We start from the raw sequence: 23,036 nt of genomic DNA, 5'->3' as shown, positions 1-23,036 counted from the left end.
TAGGATAACAAGAACAATAACATAATAGAGGAGATACTTGGATGGGGATAACCTAATGGGGGGAGGCACCTAGGATTACACAATGGAGGGAGGTACTGGAGAGGTTACTGATATTCTAATGACATCTAAAATGGATAAACCTTTATCTCGTCAACTATTTAAGAGGAAATGATTATAGCCTGGGATTTTGGGGCAGAGCAACTGAGGTAGACCTTTATCTTATCAAATATCAAGAGGAAAAGGTTATAACCTGAGGCAAAGTAACTATAAATAGGACAATTAGGGAAACTAGGTCAGGACATCAAAAGGGAACTGTGACACAACAATATACTCTTCATCCTATATTCAGAGTATATGAGTCTAAATATAGTTTAAAGCAATTAAAGTTTAAAACTGTACTTTTTGGTCTTGTATATTAAGTTTGTGTTTATATAATTTTACCTTTAAGCACAAATGTGGTTTAGTTGTTTTTCTCTTTTAATCATGTCTACTTTTATTGTTAATCTTTTCCAAGTTTTAAAATTCACATTAGGCGTGATAAAATTCAGTTCCAAATTCTCATTTCAACTTTGTGTGAATCTCATGATTACATACTTTAAGATTATAAATCTTATATATAACTTTTTATGGATAATCAAAGTTAGGAATAATTCAAAAGACATTGGAGAAATGTGAAGGCACAAGTAGACTGCAGTATCTTTTTCTTGATGACTTATGCAGAAGTTAGCAACTGAAAATTGAGGTTATTATGTGAATATGCACAGACTATAAAAAGAACTAGAGTAAGAACTGGATGTTTGTGTGGATTCCCTGTGGAGGATTTGGGGAAAAACACAGCCAAGAATTGTACTACATGAGTAGGAATCAATTGTTTGAGATCTTAATGGATGGAGGAAACATCTACATAGGTGATATCATCGATGTGTATAAGTATAGATAAGGTTTAGAAAATATAACTAAGGGCAGCTAGATGGTACAGTGAGTAGAGGAACAAGTCTAGAGCCAGGAAGATTTGAATTCAAACTTGACTTTTAATCAGACATTTAATAGCTGTATGAAAGCAAAACATTCCAGTATCTTTGTCAGGAAAACCCCAAATAGAATCACAGAAGAGTCTGGCATGACTGAAAAATGACTGAACATCAAAACTTATAAAATATGATTTTATATTAACATACTATCAAATTCAACTTCAGGAAATAAATATTCCTAATATTTTAGACATTTTAGGGCAGTATTTTGTCAGATAAAATTCAGTTACTCATTTCAACAGGTATCTAAAGTTTTACTGTAGACTTGTAAATATGTGGTATTGTAGGAAGTAATGGTGAGATGTATAATGTTGTGATAGTTAAGAAGGAGTTTAGTTATGTTAAAGAAATGATTTCATGAAATATAGGACAAATAGTATCACACAAAATGTGATTAAGTGCCAAAATGTGTGCTATAGGCAGTAAGTCTTGGGGAAGTCCTGAAAAGTCAGTCAATAGTTTAAATGTTTTCTCCCTTTTATTTTTAATTTTTTTTTGCAATTACCTGAAAAAACAATTTTTTAACATTCATTAAAAAAAAAAGAATTATAAATTCTCTCCCTCACTTCCCACCTTCCTGAGATGGTAAACAATTTGATAAGAGCTTTTACAAGTGCAATCATGTAAAACATTTCCATTATTAGTCATGTGAAAGAGAGCACAGACACACACACAAAAGAAACCAAACCTTACACACACATACACAAACACACACACACACACACACACACACACACACACACACACACACAAGTGAAAAAATAGTATGCTGCATTCAGATGTCATCAGTTCTTTCTCAAGAGGTAGATAGCACTTTTTATCATGAGTCCTTTGGAATTGTCTTGGATCTCTATATTACTGAAAATAGCTATCATTCACAATTGGTCATTATTCAATATTGCTTATCACATTAATAGTTATCACATTAATAGTGCCTACTATGCACAGGCACTATGTTAAGCACTAAGGATGCAGGGGGAGCCCCAAGACAATCTCCAATCACATTCACAACCTAGTGAAGGAAAAAACAGTGCACATAACTTTATACAAACAAACAGGATATGTGTGTGTGTGTGTGTGTGTGTGTGTGTGTGTGTGTGTGTGTGTGTGTGTATGCGTGCGTTCATGCATATAATAAATTAAGAGATAATCAAGAAAGAAAAAGCCCTCGCATTAAGACCAGGAAAGGCCTTTTATAGGAGACAGATTTTAGTTGACACTTGAAGGAAGCCAGAAAATGCAGCAGGTGAGAATTCCAGAGGGACAGCCAGTGAAAATGCCCAGAGAGGTTCATAACTGTGCAGGGGTAGTACCAATACATTTTCACTTTAATTTGTCGGGTATATCAATAAATATTAAAGAAGAATAATATAGTAACATTACCTTTCATTTCCCTTGTCTCTATAGTACATATCCTTCTAATTTTTCACATCCATAATTAAACTTCTCTTTTAAACTTTTTATACTTCAGCCCACTAGGGATTCCACTTGATTTCCTTACTCTTTCTCTCCCCCCCCCCCCATTAAAAGTCTTTAAAAAATACTTTATGAAGTGAATTTAACAGAAATATAAAAATCCTCTGATATTAACAAAAGTTATATGTCAACATAAATAATACATTGTATATAATTTTGTATTGTGATAGTTTCTAAGATATTTTCTCTGCCATATTTATTGCTTTTGTCTTTATTATAACCTTAAAAAGGTTAGTGCAAAGGGTCTTGATTTTTAATTTGCAAACTAATAAAAGTAGCTTAGCCTTCTCTTGCCCTTTTAAAGAAAATGGATCTGAAGAAATTTTTACAAATTTTATCTTGGAAATTAGTTTATTCATTATGTTTAATTTTAGGAAATGGTGCTCTTGCAGAACATTCTGAAAATGTGCATATTTCAGGAGTGTCAACTGGTAAGTCATTTTTTGTAATGTTTAAATTTCATGCATGACTTATATGGTAAATATTGAAAGCCACCTGGTATCTTATAAAGTGATATTTGGCTATAAAAATTATTACTGCCTTTTGCAGCATGTAATAAGGAATGAAGCAACTGGAACATGGAAAAATTTTCATAAGATAAAATTGATACCTGCATGCCCATGAAGTGATTATGCTTTTCTGAACGGACTGCTTAATTATTTTTTCCATACAAACATTGAACTAAGAGAAAAGTTAGTCTAAGTTGAATTGGTATTTTCTTTTCAAGAAGTTATATGAAATGAAATTTATTAAAATATAATTTTGAATTTTGGTTCCTATAAAGAGGAGTCAGAAATTAAATACTTTACTTGATTTAGATTGAAAATAGTAATACTGGCTATATTATACACTTGACTATAAATTTTTAAATATATATATATATAAAGCTAGTGTTCATGAACTAGAAACTTTTTGTTGGCTTAAGTGCTGAAAGAATTTAAATCTTAAGTGCTGTTATACTACTGAGCTGATGTTTAAAAGAATTAAAAGAAAAACAAAAACAAAACTTTTTTTTTGAATGGAAGCACCTAGTTTAGTAATAAAGCTGTCCAGATCTGTCTATATGGACATTAAATGCAAATTAGAAGCTACCCTCTCCTTAATTTCTTTCTTGCAGTGTATTATAATTTTCATGCTCTGTTCTAGCTAGAAAATATATTAATTTCTTAATTGCACTTATACATTGTCTTCTATTTCTAAGCTATTTATACATGTCATTTCCTCCCTTTAGAAATTCATGAAAATCTCGTTTAGCATGTTCTTGAGCCTTTTCTTCTCTTCACTAATTCCTGTCCTTGACCATTCAAAACTGTGTACAGCTCTCTCATACTCCCCACAAATTTCATTTACTTTACCATTTACCTTTCCTAGGCAAGTTGCCAACAGTTACATCTTTGTCTGGGTAGGTGCAATTTAGGGATAATTTTATGTTTGTCACTCATTTTGAAAGGTATGTTTACTTACATAACTTCCTCCTATTTGTTTGTAAGCCTTTCAGATCTTTATTTTTATTTACCTGTTAATTCCATGGATAGTAGGCCATGAATATTGCACTCAGTTATATTATTCAGATGACATCCTTTTGGTCCTGGGAGTTCCTAGATGTTTTTGTATCATGAATCCTTTTGCCAGTGTGTGAAATCTTTGGACCTCTTTTAAGAATGTTTGTAAATGAATAAGACAAAATACATAGGATTATAAAACAAACCAATTCTAGATTCTTCTTCTTGCGTGTGTGTTTTAATAAGACAATTGGGGTGAAGTGACTTGCCCAGCATCATATGCTAGAAATATCTGAAGCCATATTGGTACTCGAGTTCTTTTAACTTTAGGGCTGCTGCTCTATCCACTGCACCACTTTTCATTGTCTTCTTTAACACTTTATAATCTGGCTTCCAACCTTATCATCTGAATAAAACTGCTTTTTTCAAAATTACTAACAATTTTCTAATTGCCAAATCTAATGACTTTTACTCAGTATTAATCTTTCTTGGCTTCTCTGTAACCTTTAAAACTATGAAACATCTTCTCCTTGATACCTTTTTCTTTACCTTTAGATACCTTTAGATTCTCATGATATTAGATTCTCATGATATTACTCTCATAATTTTTCTCCTATTTAGCTGACCCCTGCTCAGTCTCCTAAACTGGATTATCAAGTTAGCAAATCATGCTTGCTAACTCAATCTGTGGGTGTCTTACAGAATTCAGCCCCAGACCTTTTCTTTTTTTTTTTTTTTTCTGCACAATTTTCCTTGGGGACATAATCAGCTTCAGTGGATTTATTTATCTTCTCTAGACTGATCATCCTCAAATCTTTTTGTCAAACCTTAATCTCTCTGCTGATCTACGGTTTTATTTGTTTGGTTGGGTTTTTTAGTTGTGGCAGTTGGGATTAAGTGACTTGCCCAGAGTCACACAGCTAGGAAGTATCTGAAGCCAGATTTCGACCCAGGTCCGCCTGACTCAAGGGTTGGTGCTCTATTCACTGCGCCACATAGCTGCCCCTGATCTACAGTTTTATATCTCCAACTACTTATTGGATATTAGACTGAATTTCTCCTTCCATTTACCCACATAGCCAACTTGGTTGTCATCCTCAACTCTATATTCTTACCTCTCATATCCAATCTGTTGATGAGAATTGCTGATTTTATCTTTGTAACATTTTTCATATACATTCTTTCTCCCCTGTAACATTGCCATCTTGTGATAAAGTGTACTATTGTAATAGCTTGCTGATTGATCTCCCTGCCATAGGTCTCTCTCCACTCCATTCTGTTTTTCCTTTAGCTGTCAAACTTCTCTTCCTAAAGCATAAGTCTGACTCATGTCACCTCATTTTGCTCAATAAACTCTACTGACTTCTGTGACTTTCAGAATGCAATATTAAAAAAATGTCTGTGCCCTTCACAACCTGGCCTTATAATTTCTCTTAAAATAAGATTATCTCCTAGTTCTGGACTACCTACTATGCTTGGAAATGCCCTACTTTATAATTTCCATCTCCCGGTTTCTTTGATTTTCCTTCAAATTCTAATTAAAATCCCAACTACAAAAAAAAAAAAAAAAATTCCATTGTCCTCTTGCTGTCTCTCTTTTGATTATTTCCAGTTTCTCTTGTATTTAGCTTGCTTATATAAGTTTTTGCATGTTGTCTTCACACTTAAGCCAAAAGCTTCTTGAGTTCAGGGTACTGTCTTTTCTTTCTTTGTATCATTAACTCTTAGCACAGTTCCTGACCCACAGAAGGCACCTACTGAATATTTATTACCTTATTTTTAAAAAAGGTTATGGACTGCAGGTTAAGAACTCTTGTGGTCTGGTGGTAAGTATTTTTTTTTTTTCTTTAAATATCTTTTCCCCACTTACATGTAAAAACAATAATAAAAACAATAATTTTTTGATGTATGATCTTCAATTTATAAAATTGGTCATACATGTTTTTAATTTCCTGATTTGGAACAGAAGTACAACTTTGATGTGCTTATTACACTAGTCTCTCAATACACTATGTCTGAGCTATTAAAGCTTAATACTGCCTTAAGACTTTTCAAATCCTCTGTATATTATTCTAATGAAATATCTTAAGTAGTGTCATAACATATGTATTACCTCAGTGTTAATGACTTAAGAGTTAAAGAGTTGGAAGGGACCCCAAAGAATTCCAAATCTTATCTAACTCATCAAGAATCTTTCCTATAGCATTGTTGACATATGCTTTTTTACTTTAAAACCTCTCTGTTAATGAAAAAAAAAACATTGTTTCCCAAGGCAGTCCCTTTCACTTTGATATAGCTCTAACTGTTAAAAAGTTTTGATTTATATTACATATGCTTCTCTGTCACTTATACATTTGGCGCCTACTTTTACCTTCTTTTTCTTATAGATTTGCTGTTTAGATTATGTTCTTCCTAAGATTTCTTTACAACTCAGAAATGAACAATTTGTATAACCAATCATGTTATGACATGGCTCCAGTTCTCTTATTTTCCTGATTGCCTTCTAGCTCATCTTGAAACCAAACACAATGTCAGTTGTAGTCTAATGGGGCAAAACTGTACCTTCAGATTGACATCAAATCATTAACAATTACTCTCCTATATCTCTTCTTGTTGCTTATTAGTTAAGCTACTTTTTCTAATGGTTTGATGAAATCTAAGAGGGTTATGTCTACAACATTCCCTTTTCCTCCCATTCTATTTACCCAATCCCCCAAAAATAAGTAATCTAATTGGGAAGAATTGGTTCTTGTTCGTGCCATACTTTTGTTGATCACTATCTGTCTTTTTGAATGCTTTCAAAGCTATTCGTTTAGGTAATGTGTTCTAGAATTTTGTCATGAATAACAACTCAACCTTCTGAATTACAGTTTGTTGACTCCATGCTTTTCTCCCTTTTTTAGAATGAAATGTTTCCCCTTCTCTTTCATTATTACTATCTGATCTCTTATAGAGCTAAAAATGGCTCAAAAATATTGTCTGGAAGTTCTTTCAGTTCATCCAGATCTGGTAACTTGAACTCCTTTAAAGTAGCTTTGAGTATTTAGTTACCATCTGTTAGCTAATCTTGAATTTCAGATAGTTATTAAATTAATTTTCCTATGATTTTCATTAATTTAGATCTTTATCCCTATATAAAACAAAAAAAAAAGTTAATTATTTTAGTTTTCTCATCATTTGTTTTTGTTCTGTCTACACAAAGCTATATTCATCTTCATAGCTCAATAAACCCTATGATTAATCTCAGCCTTTATCACCAACTTCTGCTCATTTGGGACTTTAATATTCCTGAACCATAGAGAAGCAGGGAAGTGAGAGAATTTTTTTTTCCAAGTAATAATTTTTTTTTTAAATCGTTTCTCTTTGGTTCATACTTATTTCCTTCATGGGGGCAAGAAGAAGAGCATTCTCACTTTTTGGCTATTATAACTCTTATTAGAAAAGAACATTTTTCTCCTTCATCTAATTGACTCCTACAAAGCAAAAGAAAATGAATGGATGGAAAAGGAAAGCCAAATTTCTGCTAATATGTAAATTTATCTTTGATGGCTTAATTACTCCTCACTGAGAAGAATCAGAACTTAGTATTTGAGGTTTTCTCAGAAATAGAACTGAAATTTCTCTCCTTAATTTTATTGTCCATTATTAGAATGTCTTTTTACTAATTTTTAGTAAGCATTCCATATGTTACAGTAATTTTTTTTTTCAGATTTTGGATAGCCCTCTGATTATATAATTATGTATATCATTCATTTTTCTACAATTATTTCCATTGTATTTCTTCTTAAACCATTTGAGTATATTCTTAACCTTTCCTTCTCAATGCATGTTATATACACATACAATATACACAAATATATAGCTATGTATGTCTAATAGGTGTATGTATGCATTTACATGTGTGTACATGTAGTTTTTTTATGTTTTCATATTCCTTTTGATTGACCTGATTTCATCTTTTTTGTCCATCATTATTGACACCCAATATTGAAACTAATGCATGAACAGTTCTGGGAAGCATTATGAGTTTCTAAGAGAATCTTTAAGAAGTGATAAAAGATCTGGACTGAGCCAGTATTCACAAATTAGAATAAGCCCATGACTCTTCCCAGAATTGATTGTTTCATTCTACTATTTCTTCATGAACAAATAAGAGAGAGCAAATAAAATAGATCATTTTATTACATTAAATTGAAAGGTTTTATATAAATAAAACCAGTGTAGTTAAGATTAAAAGGAAAGCAGAAAATTGAGAGAAAATATGTATAGACAGGTTCTCAGATAAAGACCTCATATCAGACATATAAAGAACTTCAGCAAATTTATAAGAATATGAATCATTCCCCAAATGATATATGGTCAAAGAATATGAACAATCCTTTTTTAGATGAAGAAATCAAAAGCTGTGATAGCCATATGAAAAATGCTCTAAATCACTATGATTAGAGAAATACAAACTAAAACAACTTTGTGATATCATTTTGCATATCTATCAAATTGGAGGAAAGCGACAAGTGTAGGGAGGAGATGTGGAAAAATTGGGACACTAAATAATTCGCTGTTGGTAGAATTGTGAATTGATCCAACCATTTTGGAGAGCACTGGAATTATGCCCAGACAGTTATAAAATTGTGTATACCTTTTGACCCAGCAATACCATTGTTTGGTACATTTCCTAAAAGGAATTAGAGGAAAAGGAAAAGAACCTATATGTTTTAAAATATTTATAGTAGTTCTCTTTGTAGTAGCATAAAACTGGAAATTGAGGAGATGTTCATCAGTTAGGGAATGACTGACCAAGTCTTGGTATATGATTGTAATAGACTACTATTATGCTATTAGTAATGATGAACTTTTTAATTTTAGAAAAAGATGAAAAGTGAAATTAGCAAAACCAAGGGAACATTGTACATAGTAATAGCAATGTTGTTCTAAAAACAACTTTGAATGACTTAAATCATTTTTAGTATTATTATAAATACTGAAATCAACTACAAAGGACCTAGAAGGTATATATCTCCATATCCAGAGAAAGAACTGTTAAATAGAAGTGTATATATTATTATATTAAACATATTATGCATTTATACATATATACATATTCACAGACATATTATAATTTCTGAATGGTGGATGGCTCATCTGATAGCCTTTCTTAGAAGCCCAAGATATTTCCCAGAATTAGTGAGGTATTTTCAATATTGGGTGCTAATAATGAAGGACAAAAAGATGGAATCAGGAAAATTAGGAGAGTGTCAAAAACTTGACATATACAAATGAATATATAACATATACATACGTGTGTGTGTGTGTATTTCTAGTGGGAGCCTTCTCTAGGGAGCAGGGTAAGGTTGAGGGAGGGGGGAAAAATGCACAGCAGAGAACAAAAGAAGACTTAGAAGGAAGCACAGGAAAATAGGGCAGCCTTCAAAATGATGTGTGGTATGTATTACATAGTTTTCCCAAAAAAGTAACAGTGTGAAGTGAAAATTCAAAGTTGTTCTTACTTTGTGCAATATTCTCTTGGTTCTGCTCATTTCACTCTTCATTATTAGATACAAGCCTTTATCTTTTTTCTAAAATTAAACAGCTTATCATTTATAATAGCATAGGACATAGTCTATTGCAATTATATACCAAGACTTGTTTAGTCATTCCTCACCATCTCCTCAATTTCCAATTTTTTGCCACTACAAAGAGAGCTACAATAAATTTAAATTTGTATCTGTTGGAATCTTTACAAACTGTTAAGTCATTAGAGTTGATAGAGACAATAATTATCTAATTTAGCGTGGTTCAGTATGATTGGATCTGATCTTACAAGGAGATATTATGGGCCAGAAGAAACAAGATACTAAGTAGAACTAATTGATACAATGCTTGTGTTTACACCTTTACTCACTGGAATTCACACCTCCCTTGAAGCTCTTAGGGCCAAAGAGCACTCTGGGAAGAAACCCATAATCCCTCTTTCTCTCTCGCATCCCACAATCCCTCTCTCTCGAAGGAGCATAAATAGAGCTTCAATGAGCCCAGTGAAGAGAGTGGAACTGAAATTAGATTGGAGAGGAGCACGCTGGGACAGACACAGAGCACTCTGGGAGATTGAGAGCCAGAAGCCCTCTCTCGGAAGCAAGACAAATTCATCCTGGAGCTGAATTAGAGGCTGAAGAAAGCAGAGGCAGAAGCAAAGGACAGAGCTGCAAGAGCTCTTAGAACCAAGCAGAAAGATAGGCCTCTCAGCTAACTGAGCTATATTGGAGACAATAAAAGATCTGAACTTTTATCACTTGGCTGCATTTTGGGTAATTATTACTTTCAACTGAAACTAAGGCTGCCTCCAGAAAACTTCCCCAAGAAACTTGCTTTCTCCCAGAAAGGACCATCTTATATTATTTTAAAGAAGAAAAACACCAACATATATCCTATGTTGTACTGGGCACATGGAATTTTTTTTTTTTTTTTTTTTTTGTCTTTTTTGTATTTACATTCCCTTTCCCTTTTTTGGATGTTTTTTCTTTTGAAGATTTTCAGCTCCTATGGATTCAGTGATTTCTAGATAGATGTCATTCAGATAGAGACAGATAGACAAACAGACACACCCCACTGGAGAGAATTTAGTAGAATATATTGCACTCAATCTAATCCTGTCTAAATGATTGAAGTATCTGAAAGCTATTATCATTAATGTTAATCACTTTGTGTAGCAGTAAATATGAAAATAAAAGGACATGCCCATCTAAATAAAAGGATACTTATCTGAAGCAACAACAACAAAAAAAGGAACAGATAATAGGCAGTATATACCAGATAAGTTGGATGATCATTGGCATCTTGACTGCCATCTTCCCTATGATTTGATATATACAATATAGACTCCTGAGTTATATGAAATAGCAGTTCTCAAAATATCTGAAAAAAGAGAAGGTATCAAATACTTAAAAAATATGAGGAACCTTCTTTTTACCAAAATACATAAATAAAAAATAATGAATAAGTAATTTGCACAAGAAAATATCAGTGATTTGTATTAATATCAAATTGTGCCTTATGCTAGAGACTGTTACCAGTCATTTCTGCTGCTTGTGCTTTCTCTTTGAGATTAACTTCCAATAACAGTGTGAATATCTTGGCAGTTAGTTATTTGCTTGTTTCTCCTCCATTAGAAGTTGCCTCATGAGAGCAGGGATCATGTTTTTTAGTTTTTAATTTTTATATACTTATAATTTGTAGTTCCTGGCACATAGTAAGCACTTCATAAATGCTTGTTGACTGTCTGCTGACCTAGATGCCTACTTACCTATCTTTACAAATTATGAGAAGAATCTACAATTACATTGATTTGTCATTGATAAACATAGGATATGGGGATCATTGATATAGGATTTTTCCAAGTGAGGAAACTGCCAATACTTATCAGTACCTTTCTTGCAATTTATAATTTTAGAGAGCTGACAAACACTTAGAATTTAAGTAACTTGCATGATGAATCCATGAAAGTGAAATAGGCACATTTTTTTAAATGATAATAATAGTAGGTTACTTCTTTACAGTCACATAATTTGGAATAGTAGAGAAAAAAATCTTACTATGCTTATTTGTACTACTTTTGTTCTTAAAGAAATTTGATTTATTAAAATATAACATGTTCATTAAGACTTTCTTCCAGCAAGAGAAATACTATTGTTCATTGACCCTTTGATGTCAAGTGAGACATGAGCCAAAGGTGTACATAGTCAGTCAGAATTAGAATGAAAAAGGAATTTCTTATATTGATGTTCCTTATATGCTTTTGTTTGCAGATGACATTATACTAATTGCATCAAACTCCTGAGCTTTGCAGAGCCTCCATATCATTGAAAATACTTTCCTGTAACTATCCACAGTGGAGAGATCAAGCCGATAAAAAATGCCTAGTTTGGCTATGGAAAAAAAAAAAACCAGATATCAATATTTATATCTTAGATAGACACTGCAAAAGAATAGTAGATGGAGCTAATAGTTGAAATAGGAGAATGGACTGGATTATCTTTGGGAAATTGTGCATTGCTAAAAGAAAAAAAAATCTTGCTCTTCCTTTAAAAAAAAAAAGGCTTATCTTTTTAAGCATTAGTATTATTCTATTGATATTTTGTACCTGTTCATCACAGAACATTATAGTCTCCAAAGAACTAAATTTTATGTTCGTGTTAATTATTTTTAGGGCATTACGTCTTACCTGTAAGTGCAAAAAAGGTTTTTGTTTTTATTTTTTCCTCCTGGGGAAAAAAAGAGAACATTATTGAATGAGAATTGTTTTAATATCTGTTCTTCCCTTTTATAATTTTTCCATGATCCAGATTGTATTATGTCACTTTCTCTTAATATTATGGAGAAGAATATAAAAAAAAGAGACAGTAGAATTTAAGTTTAATCAAGGATCTCATGTGGTAATTTTTGTTTTATGAAGAGTGAAAACACTCATATTGTGCAGATTTGATGTATGACAGTTACATAACTCTGTAGTTTCTGTGATTAAATATATAGATGTTGGAAAGAAACAAGTGAATGCATTTTTTCTCCCTGAAAATGCACCAATAAATTGATACCCCTCCTTCATTTGAACACTGCTATAATTCATTCATTAGTATGGGCTTATATATCTAAATGACTTTTAGTCTTTTTGGCATTTAATGTCCTTTGTGGCACAATATAGCCCAACTTCTTATAAATTATATTCTTAAAAAAATGGGAGAGGGAATTTTAGAATCAAGAAATATGGCAAATAATTGGACAGTTTTTTAAATAGAAAAATCATAATTTTTTTTCCTTCCATTCCTAAAATCTAACTTTTTCTCAAGAATTCAATGGTTTTTCCATTATACCACATTTTCTCACAGTAGCATTTAAGTGGACACAATATGACTGAAAAGTTAAGAGCTAAATAACCACAATAACATTTTCAATAGTTAGCATGTATATAGTTTTTTAAGGATTGCAAATACAGTTTACATATATCATTTTATTTGATCCTCTCAACTGTTTTGTAAGATAGGTGCTATTATCTCCGTTTTATATGAAAGGAAACTGAAGCAAAAAGGGGCTCATATCTTATTCAGATTCAGTACATGTTTTTGAAGCAGGATTTGAACTCGTTTTCCTAACTTCAAGACTAATAATAGTTCACAGTAGAATTAAGTTCATTTGGGGGGAAAAGTAAGTATTGCAGGAACTAGAAATAACCAAATGTATCTCTGATATCAGTGAAGAATAGTATTGATGATATTGAAATATGTTTATCATGGCATGTTGGACAGAGAACTGTCCTCAGAGGCCTGAAGCCTTGATTTCAGATCCTACCTCTAGTTTATATTGGGCAGGTCTTTTAACCTCTATTCTCTAAGGCTACAAAATGTAGAACAAGTACCTGCCTTGGTAGAAAATTTCATCATCCTGGAGTTCCCTATACCAGTTAAAACACACACTCTTTTGCTTTCCTAAATATGGTTTTGAATCTCAGTGATTGTAGTGAAGGAGATTATACTTTATGAAACATTGTATAATTGGATATGTAACACATTTTTGGGATATGCAATATAATTTTTGGGGGGGATATGTACATTTTGAATTTTGCAAACTTTTTTTAATGACCAAAGCTTTATGTAGATATTTGTCAGTACCCAGATTTTAGTTGTCAGTGGACTTTGAATGACTTCTCTCCCCCTGGGATTAAGCAATATAAGATATATTCATTAGGCTAGACTTAGGGTCCAAGAACATGGTGGACCAATGTGATCAGTTTAGACCACAGGCATTCTTATTTTGCATGGGGGAAAGCTGAAGTCTAGGGGAGCTAAGGGACTTGCCCAGAGTTATATGAGTTAGTAAGTTTCAGAATTAAGTTTTGAACCCAGACTCAATCCAGAGCCACTGAGCTTTCCACTATATTAAGACCAATCCCTTAGGGATCTCATTTTGAAAGTTATAAGGGACAAGGAATCATGCAAAGAATTTAATGAGGAATAGTAATTTTAATGAAAGAAAGACGTGGGTCTAGGACCTGCTTCAATATTTTTTAAAAATGTATTATTTTTTTAAATTAAAGCTTTTTATTTTCAAAACATATACATAGATAATTTTCAACATTCACCCTTACAAAACCTTGTGTTCCAAATTTTTTCTCCTTTTCTTTCTCCTACTTCTCTCTTAGACAGCAAGTAATCCAATATATGTTTAGCATGTGCAATTCTTTTATATGTATTTCCACAATTATCATGCTGCACAAGAAAAATAAGATCAAAAAGGAAAAGAAAATTAGAAAGAAAATAAAATGCAATCTGCTTCAATACTTACCAGTATGAATGAATGTAGAGGGGAAAAGTTTATGGGTTTATAAGATTTAATTTTAGACATTACTTAGGCCAATCCCTTCGTATAGAGGAAGAAACTAAGAGAGGTTACATGATTTACTTAATTACACAGTATTAGTGCTGAATTGAAACTGAAGTGCTCTGACTTACATAGTAAGTTACCTTCTATTTAGCATACCTTAGAGATCTAAGTCATTGACACTGACAGGGTCTTATGTTTTCTCACATCTTAACAAAAAAATAGTGAATAGTTTTCTTGAATCTTTTGGAAAGGAGCAGAATATACTTTTACTTTTTTTAGACAGCACAGGAAAAAAAAATAGTACAACCAATCAATATATTAAAGGGGAAAAAAGCTTGAAAACATGTATAGTATAAAACACTTGTGGATGTCCCACCTTTGTAGAATTGAATTGGAATCCTCTTCTCATCTCTTTTTTTTAAACATGCTTTTTCTTTTGATTTTGTTACATTAAGTTTTAATTTTTGTGTGTTTCCATTTATATTATAGTTATTTTGCCTAATTTTTTTCTTGTATATATTTTACTCTGTCAGTTTATATAGATCATTCCATACTGGTCTGTAGTTCTTGTAATTTCTTACAGCATTGTAATACTTCCTTTCATGTACCACAATTTGCTAAGTCATTTCTCTAATTGATGGGCATATTCTTTGTTTCTAACTTTTTGCTATTACAAAAAGTGCAGTTGTAAATATTTTGGTGTTTATGAAGATTCTTTTCCTTACCAGTGGTTTCCTTGGCATATAAGACCATCTCTGGATAAAAGGACAATGACATTTTAGCCACTCTCTTTGAATAATTCCAAATTATTTTCTAAAATGATGGTACCATTTCACAGTTCCATAATTTATGGGTGTCTGTCATATCTTTCCTAAATTTAAAGCTATGAAGTGAAAGTTTAGAATTGTTTTTTTAATTTGTTATTATTAATGATTTTGGAGTTTTTTTTTTCATGCAGTTAATATTTTTCAGTTTTTCTATGGAGAACTGTTTGTTCATATCCTTCAACCACTTAACTCTTATTTGTTGGGAAATGGAGTCCATTCCTTCTTAAATGTACCCAAGAGCCTTATTCTGAAACTTTTTAAATAACAATGATGCTTAACGAATAACAAAATGATTTTTACATATGTAAACTCATTTGAACCCTTTCAAAAACCCTATGTTGTAAGTGTCATTATCCCCATTTACAGACAATGTAGTTGAGACATACAGAGATTAAATGATTTGTCCAAGATCATAGAGCTAGGGCGTGTAAGGAAAGATCTATATCCAAGTTTTCCTGACTTTTGACTGTTAACCCTGTTTTGTACCCTGTGCTATCTAGATACCTCTATAGTTTCAGACACCAAAGTTTGTTTACATAACTTTACATTTCTTCTAAGTAAGTTAATACAAATAAGAAACATAATTTTAAAAAAAGTTTTATTAAAGGTTCTTGCCAGAAAAGAAAATGAATTTCAACTTCATTTATCTAAAGCTACTATTATTTAATTCATATGTGTACTTACATAGAATTCAAGAAAATGTTTTATGTGTGAAGTTGTTTCCAAACCACACACATACACATCTCTTTTTGGGTAGTTGTTAAGGATGAATGTCATTTGAATACTACAATGGAGATATGCTTTAATGTTTCACATCTATTGCTAGAATTAATGGTTATAAACTCAGAAATTTAGTGCAAGACCAAAAAATTGAAAGAAGCATATTTATGTATGAATGTACATGTGCATATACCCTAGATTGGACATGAAAAATAAATGCTGTATTTTTTTTTATGATCTATTTAAAATAGATTGTATATAAAATATATTGTATATAAATATCTTCCTATACTTAATTCACTTTCAAACCACTTCCAGGTTTTTAATTCCCTATTAAACTTTGTCCTTAAGCATACTTGCTCCATGTAGCAAACATATTAATGGATTTGTACTCTGTAGTAAGACTATCTCATTGGAATGAAAATAAATTTATGTCAGTTTCTATTTCTGATTAAATGAAAATAATTTATTTTTTCCTGGTTAATGTTATGGAAATAAAAAACTTTCCTAACTTTTTCCATGTCTTAAATACAAACCTTATACTTGGTGGTTTTGACATATGGAGCATTTGGCAATTTTTCTTGTCAATTCACTAATTTTGTTAATATGCATATTTATGTGTTATCTAGGTGTATGTAAAAGAATAAAAACTAAATTGTAACTATTATCAGCTGTTTGATTTTCATCCAGTCTTAAAACTGCTATTTACTAAGAAGAGGGAATGGCTGTTGTCAGGTTTCATAACTTCAATCCTTAGCAGCTTTGTATTTATAACAATAATTCTGTTATGATAAAAAATGATGATATCTTTTGCATTTCTTTGTAATGGGGTTTAACTTGCTTGGTTTTAGTTAAAGAAATTTTTATATTGAATACTAAAGATAACAGAATCATAGATTTTGAGCTGGAAGGGACCTTTTTATTTTACAGATGAGGAAGCTGAAGCCTGAAGAGGTCCAGTAATTTGACCAAGGCAATGCAGATAGTAAATGTCAGAGCTGGGTTCAAACCTTAATTAAAAAACCTTAGAGGTGGGAAAAAATGTAGTATAAATAATATGAAATTTTATTCAGTATGAAAACACCTGTAAGGAATTCCTTTTCCTACTATAGATAGGTAGGTAGCATAGTAGATAGGGGGCTGAGAGTTAGAAAGACTTGGATTTAAATCAGACATCAGACATTTAGTAACTAAACAATCCTAAGCAAATCACTTAAACTTAATCTGCCTCAGTTTGCTCATCTGTAAAATGGGTATACTAATAACACTGATCTCCCAATGATCTCATGGTTTCTTTTGAAAATAAAATGAGAATATTTGTAAAGTGGTCTCTAAACCTTAATAATGTTTGATTTCTTATCATTACTATTTAATATTATTTTTGGATTTTACATTGGATCTATTTCATGACAATGATGAACCACTTCAGCAAATACACATTAGTCATTAAGCCCAATGGGATCTTCTGTTACTGACATTTTTCATTCAATTGTATGATGGCATAAATATGTCATATGAAGTATTAGTTGTGAAATCTTGCCTCCATTTAAAAATTCCCTCAATATATGTGTAGATTAGTCTCATAAATATTTATATGAATAGGAAAGGAGATAAAGGTCAATAATTGTTGATGTTCTAGAAAAAGCCAAGGTTAATTATACACTTCATATATATATACATGTCATATATATGACATCCCTAAAGTAGATTACTGTGGAGGATCAATGATATTCTCACAATAAATTAAATTTACATAATATTGTTTAAGACAGTTTTGAAGTTATCTTTAATTGGATAAATGAGTGCATAAAGATTTTTGACTCAAGGGAATGGTGAGAATAGCAAAAATGAAATGTTACATAGTGTAAGGAAAGCACATTCAACTAGCAAGTGCCATTGTTTAAGCGGTATGATTGCTATCAATAGTAAAGTCAAAATTAATTCTACTATTTACATTAGAAATGAATGGACCCCTGGGACAACTTTTATTTTACTAGTTGTTGTCATGCCCTACTACCCATAAAAGCAGGAGCCATGTCTTCAGGAGTTCATCTCTAGAATATACATAATCCCTTTTACCCATGGAGTCAGTGGCCATTCTAGGGTCTCAGTTTCCCCTGAGCATTCAAGAAAGCAATGCTTAAGGAATATGATGTTTTAGGCAAGAAATTGAAACCTTTAGGTGCACAGGTAGTATTTTCATCATTTTTCTAATCTAAGACACAGACCTCAGATTAGATGGCCATAATTGGAAAATGAATAACTGGATTTAAAAGTTGGTCTAAAGGCAGATTCTACTTATTTGTTGGTTTCTCATCTAGCTGACTCAATTAGTAAGTACTTATTAAGCTGTAACATGTGCCAGGCACTGTGCTGATGAGATACAGAAAAAGGCAAATTCATGGTCTTTTCTTTCAAGGAGTTCACTTTCTAATGGGGAGAAAACATGATTATAACCATATATACACAAGATAGAGTGTAAATGAGAGTGTTTTGTTGTTGTTATTTTTTTGGTTGGTTTGGGTTAAGTTCCAGGGAATTCTTGCAGGATGTGGGATTTGAACCCAGTCTAGAAGCCAGAGAACCTAAGGAAAAAAGGCATAGATTTGAGATGAGAAGCAACATGTCCTAGAAAGCAAGAAGGCAGGTGGTGCTAGTCTGTAGAATAAATTGAGGGGAAGGTAAAGCAAAAGACTAAAATGATATAATTGGAGATGCCATATAATTGAGGGAGAGGATATAGGATAGGTATTTAGATCAAAAAGAGTTTTATAAAGGAGGTAGCAATTGAGCTGAACCTTCAAGAAAAACTGTGCCTTAATCAAAAACAGATCATGAAAAACTAGTGACTTTCAGTTTTCTGATAGGATTATCTATAGATATAATTTTCTTAGACTTTAACATTTGACATTTCATATGCAAAATGCCATTTAATATTTTTATTAGTGACTTAAATAAACACATAGGTGTGACATAACAAGCACATTAAATAATGGAAAGACAATATCTTTAACCACATCCTGTAGTTTTCGACTGTCCCTTCTACAGCAATATAAAGACCACATGCTATTACTGAGGATCAGTTGTCCCTCACCCGCACACTGGCGAGAACCCAAAAGGTAGAATGAGGAAATAATCCCTCAAATCAAGGGTTGAAAAACTTACTCTGATTACAACCCTTTGCAATAGTTTTTGCAGGATTATAAAATTTCTTGAGGGTCTATCTGAGGGAAATCTTCATAGAAATTAAATCTGCTTATTAAAAGTATTCCCTTCATATATGAGTGGGATAAGAATTTCACAAAGCCCATGGAGTTTCTAGGGAAAAGATTGCACAAAGGCATTGAGAAAGACCGTTCTCACAATTAAGCAATAACCAACCTCTACTGCTTTCCTGTCCTTACCATACTTCTCCCCTGCCTTTTCACACTGACTTTCACCTTAAATATCACAATATACAGTTGTGGGTAGGAAGCTGGTGGTCCCTCTTCAAACCAACCTATTTCTTTCCTGTGACCCCCCTCCTCCCAACCACATTAGTCAAGAAAACTCCTCCTACCAACCGCATTAGTCAAGATAACTCCACTTGGTTTAGAAACAATCTTTTTAAAGTCTCTGGGGAGCAGAGGAATGGAGGGAACAGGGGGAAACAGCATTTATAGAGGAATGGAGGAGGAACCAGATGGAATCCACTTGACTGATAGATCCCAGAATTATCTAAAGAGATGCCAATCGAGATCTCCTAGATTTTGTGACTGTCTTTTAAAGATCTAACTAGACCATCATAGAAATTGGAAGTTATGCCTCATATTATTGAGACTATAGTGGCTAATGAGAAGAGTTTGGGCCTTTCATTACTGTAAATTGGAAAGTGTGGCAGAGTTGACCTGATTGTGATTTTCATTTTAACAATTCCTGAGAATAAGCGGGATGAGGGTTCACATAAGCAGCTGCATAGACATCTTTTTCTGTCCAGTTTATGCAGAACCCTTTTATGTTTCTGAGGTCTGGATTGTCTGCCTTACTCTTGTTACCACTTTCATACATGTAACTCCCCCCACTTTAAAAAATCCCAAATCAAAACCGTGCTGTTTAATTATTTTGGAGTGTCTTTTTTTTTCTTTTAGAAAATTCCAAAATAAATGGTAACACCGGATAGAACTTTCTGCAAAGAGATATTTGGGTTAGCAAATATTGATATCAACAGTGGGGGTGATTTCTCTGTATGCATTTTTATTTTGTGTACTTCACTACTTGTTTTTACATCTATCCAATGGGACAGAAAATTCAGAGTCAACAGCGCTGTTTACTGTAATGCATTGAGGACCTAGGTGACATTGTGTAACACAATTTAAAGGTTCTAATTAGCAGTGTAAAATATTTTCTGGTTTCTGTATTTCATGGAGTTGTGTCTCTGCTCCCCATTGCTTTCTCTCTCTTTCTTTAGAATTTTCAAGTCTCAGAATTCTTGTAAAATATTTGAAAAACCCTGTAAGCAATTTTACCTTTAGGGATTAGTCTTTCAACTACTGAAAAAGTTGTCAGATAATTATGTCAGATAATGAGACTTGAAATTTTTACTCCTCATTCCATCTATTCTTTATCTCTCTTTCAAAATATATATGTGTGTGCATGTACACAAAGAGAGAGAGACAGACAGACAGATTTAAAATAAAGGACTTTTACCTCAATGGATTGTTGCTGTGTGTCTGTGTGGGTGTCTGTGTGTGTGTGTGCACATATGCTTGCTGAACTCATCTTTCTTGCCCCTCAAAAAAAAAAAGACTACCTCCTTCCAACTTCTCGGTTTCCATTGATGACATCAGAATTCCCTGCACTTGAAACTTTAATAATTCTCTCTTTGATCCAAATCCAGTCAGTTCCCAAATCTTGTCAGTTCTGCATCCTTGATTCCCATTGCATTCACCTCCGTTACTACTATTGGATGTGATGAGATTAGTGGCAGTGCAGAGAGTTGTGGGAACCTCCCTTTGGTTGATGCAGGTCCAATGTGAATTTACGAACCCCAAATAAAAGACTGATGAAAGGAAATTTGTTATTGGTACTACAGAAGTCAGCTTTTGCTAGGAAGACTGACTTCTGAGTGACACAGTCCTAGCAGAAAGATAAAAGTCCTAGCAGAGAAATCTTGGCAGAGAGATACAAACAGAGGTGTTAACCACTGAGAAGAGAATGTCTTCTCAGCGGGCAAGGGTCCTGACAGGCAGCTCTGCCAAGGAGAGAGATTTCTTGACAAGGAAGGTGTGGTCCTGCTTTTGGGCCTCTGCAAAGAAATGAGCCCAAAATTTCCTTTTAAATAGGAAATCTTAGACTGAAGTTTCAACTGAATGAAATTACTTCAATGTTGTCACTGGTCCCAGGCCTAGATTCGCAGTTGAATGAGACTACTTAAGTTTGAGCTAAGTAGAAAGTGGTCTTGCGCCAATCTTAATGAAACCACTTAACTGCCTGGAAGGATGGGTCCCTGTCAGGAGAATTTCAGGACTCACCCCAAAAGTCCTTGACCCAAAAAATGGGTTTATTAAACTGAGAAAACAACTTTCTCAGCGGGCAAAATTCTGTTAAGATTTTTTGTAAAGGTTTGGGATTCAGAGTCATCTTTTATCAGCCAACAGTAGTGATTATACCCCAGGTAAAGATGTCCATTTGAATTGTAGGAGGAGATTATTATCTAGGAGTTTTCCCTATAAACAGGGGCCCCTCCAAAGATCAAGGAGGACACAGTTTACATCACTATCACATTCTATCCTGTCTTTTTGCATATTTCTTTCTCAGTCAATCTTTCCTTACTTCCACCTCCATCCTTTACCACCTAATCTTTTGAGTCTTTATTGATTCTCCATTACCTAGAGCCATCATACTCTATCTCATTGTTTTTGCAGTGACTGTCTCTCATGCCTAGAATGTACTCCTTCCTCATCTCTGCCTCCTAGAATGCAGTTTCCTTCTTGATTTTGCCTAACTGCCACCTTCTACATGAAGTTTTTCTTAATCCCCTCCCCATTGTTAGTTCATTCTCTCCCAAATCTTCCTTATTCTTATTTTCTATGTTTCTCACATACATTCTTCAAAAATTACTTAGTTGCCTTCCTTTATTATGAAAGCTCCTTAAGGTCACTAATTGTTTTCACTATAGTTTTTCATCTTTAGTTTGAACTACTGTGCTTGACACAAAGTAAGCCCCGTAGCATTGCTTGTTGATTTTTTACTATATCTCCAGTTACTTATTTCACATTCTTTCACCTTAGGAGCTCTTGATCTTTACATTCTACTCTTCATGTCTTTAAAAGTCTCTTTAATCTTTTTTTTTTTTTTTTTTAATTCTTTTAACTTTTTGAGTCTTTCTTTTTTTTCCTGCACTACTAGGCATTTTTCTTCCCTGATATTCTGGAAATCCCAGAGTTCTTTTCTTTCCTCTACTTTACTTTCTCTCATAACAAGACAACTTTTACTTAGCACATACATACTTATTGATTGCCAATGACTGAAACAGGCATGATACTTTCTTTGTATTCATGAGAACAATTGCCTTGGGGAAGGAATGAAAGAGCCCTTGATGGAGAATCCAAAAGAACCAGATTCAAATCCCTACTCTGATACTATGTAACATTGTAATTACTCTGTCTCCTTTTACTTTTTCCTTTGCCTGCAAAATGATGTGTTATACTGAAGAATTTCTTAGATTCCCTCTTGGCAATACATTTTGTGATCTTTATTTATTGAAACCGAGATCCTTTGTTGTTTGTGACTTCCACTGTCTACTCATTATGGAAATACTACTGCTCTACCATTTTCCATTTTTGTCTGAAGATATTTCTACTGCTCTACCATTTTCCATTTTTGTCTGAAGATATTTTTTTTCTCTTTTAATTTTTTCCTCTGCCTGCCTGCCTTTGCTTTTCCTCTGACCTTTTAGCTTAATGTATTATGAATTAAAATATATTCCTAACTGTTTTTTGTATTTATTAAGTAAATTTTTGTTTCAGGTTTTTTAACTTTAAAATTAGACAAATATTATATTGCATGTGTCTCATTAACTTAGTTCACTTTTTATTTTCGTATGGTCTTCAATTAAAATTTTTCCTTCT

At 32.8% G+C, this 23,036-nt stretch overlaps 1 protein-coding gene across 2 annotated transcripts in view; it reads left to right on the top strand.

The window, feature by feature from the left end:
• The window catches only part of LRP12 (LDL receptor related protein 12), a 134,893-nt gene that overhangs the window by 70,714 nt on the left and 41,143 nt on the right, over nucleotides 1-23,036 (top strand). The window contains exon 2 of one of the 2 annotated variants that reach the window (XM_051970969.1): nucleotides 2,882-2,938. The exons of the other annotated variant lie outside the window; for it this stretch is intronic. Coding sequence (XP_051826929.1) covers nucleotides 2,882-2,938 — 57 coding nt within the window. The remainder of the gene's footprint in view (nucleotides 1-2,881; nucleotides 2,939-23,036) is intronic. 2 annotated transcript variants of the gene reach the window in all.

This window comes from Antechinus flavipes, chromosome 1 (assembly GCF_016432865.1).
Source record: "Antechinus flavipes isolate AdamAnt ecotype Samford, QLD, Australia chromosome 1, AdamAnt_v2, whole genome shotgun sequence".
NCBI lineage: Eukaryota > Metazoa > Chordata > Mammalia > Dasyuromorphia > Dasyuridae > Antechinus > Antechinus flavipes.
The sequence above is the reverse complement of the archived record's forward strand: the minus strand, read 5'-3'. Positions and strand labels throughout refer to the sequence as shown.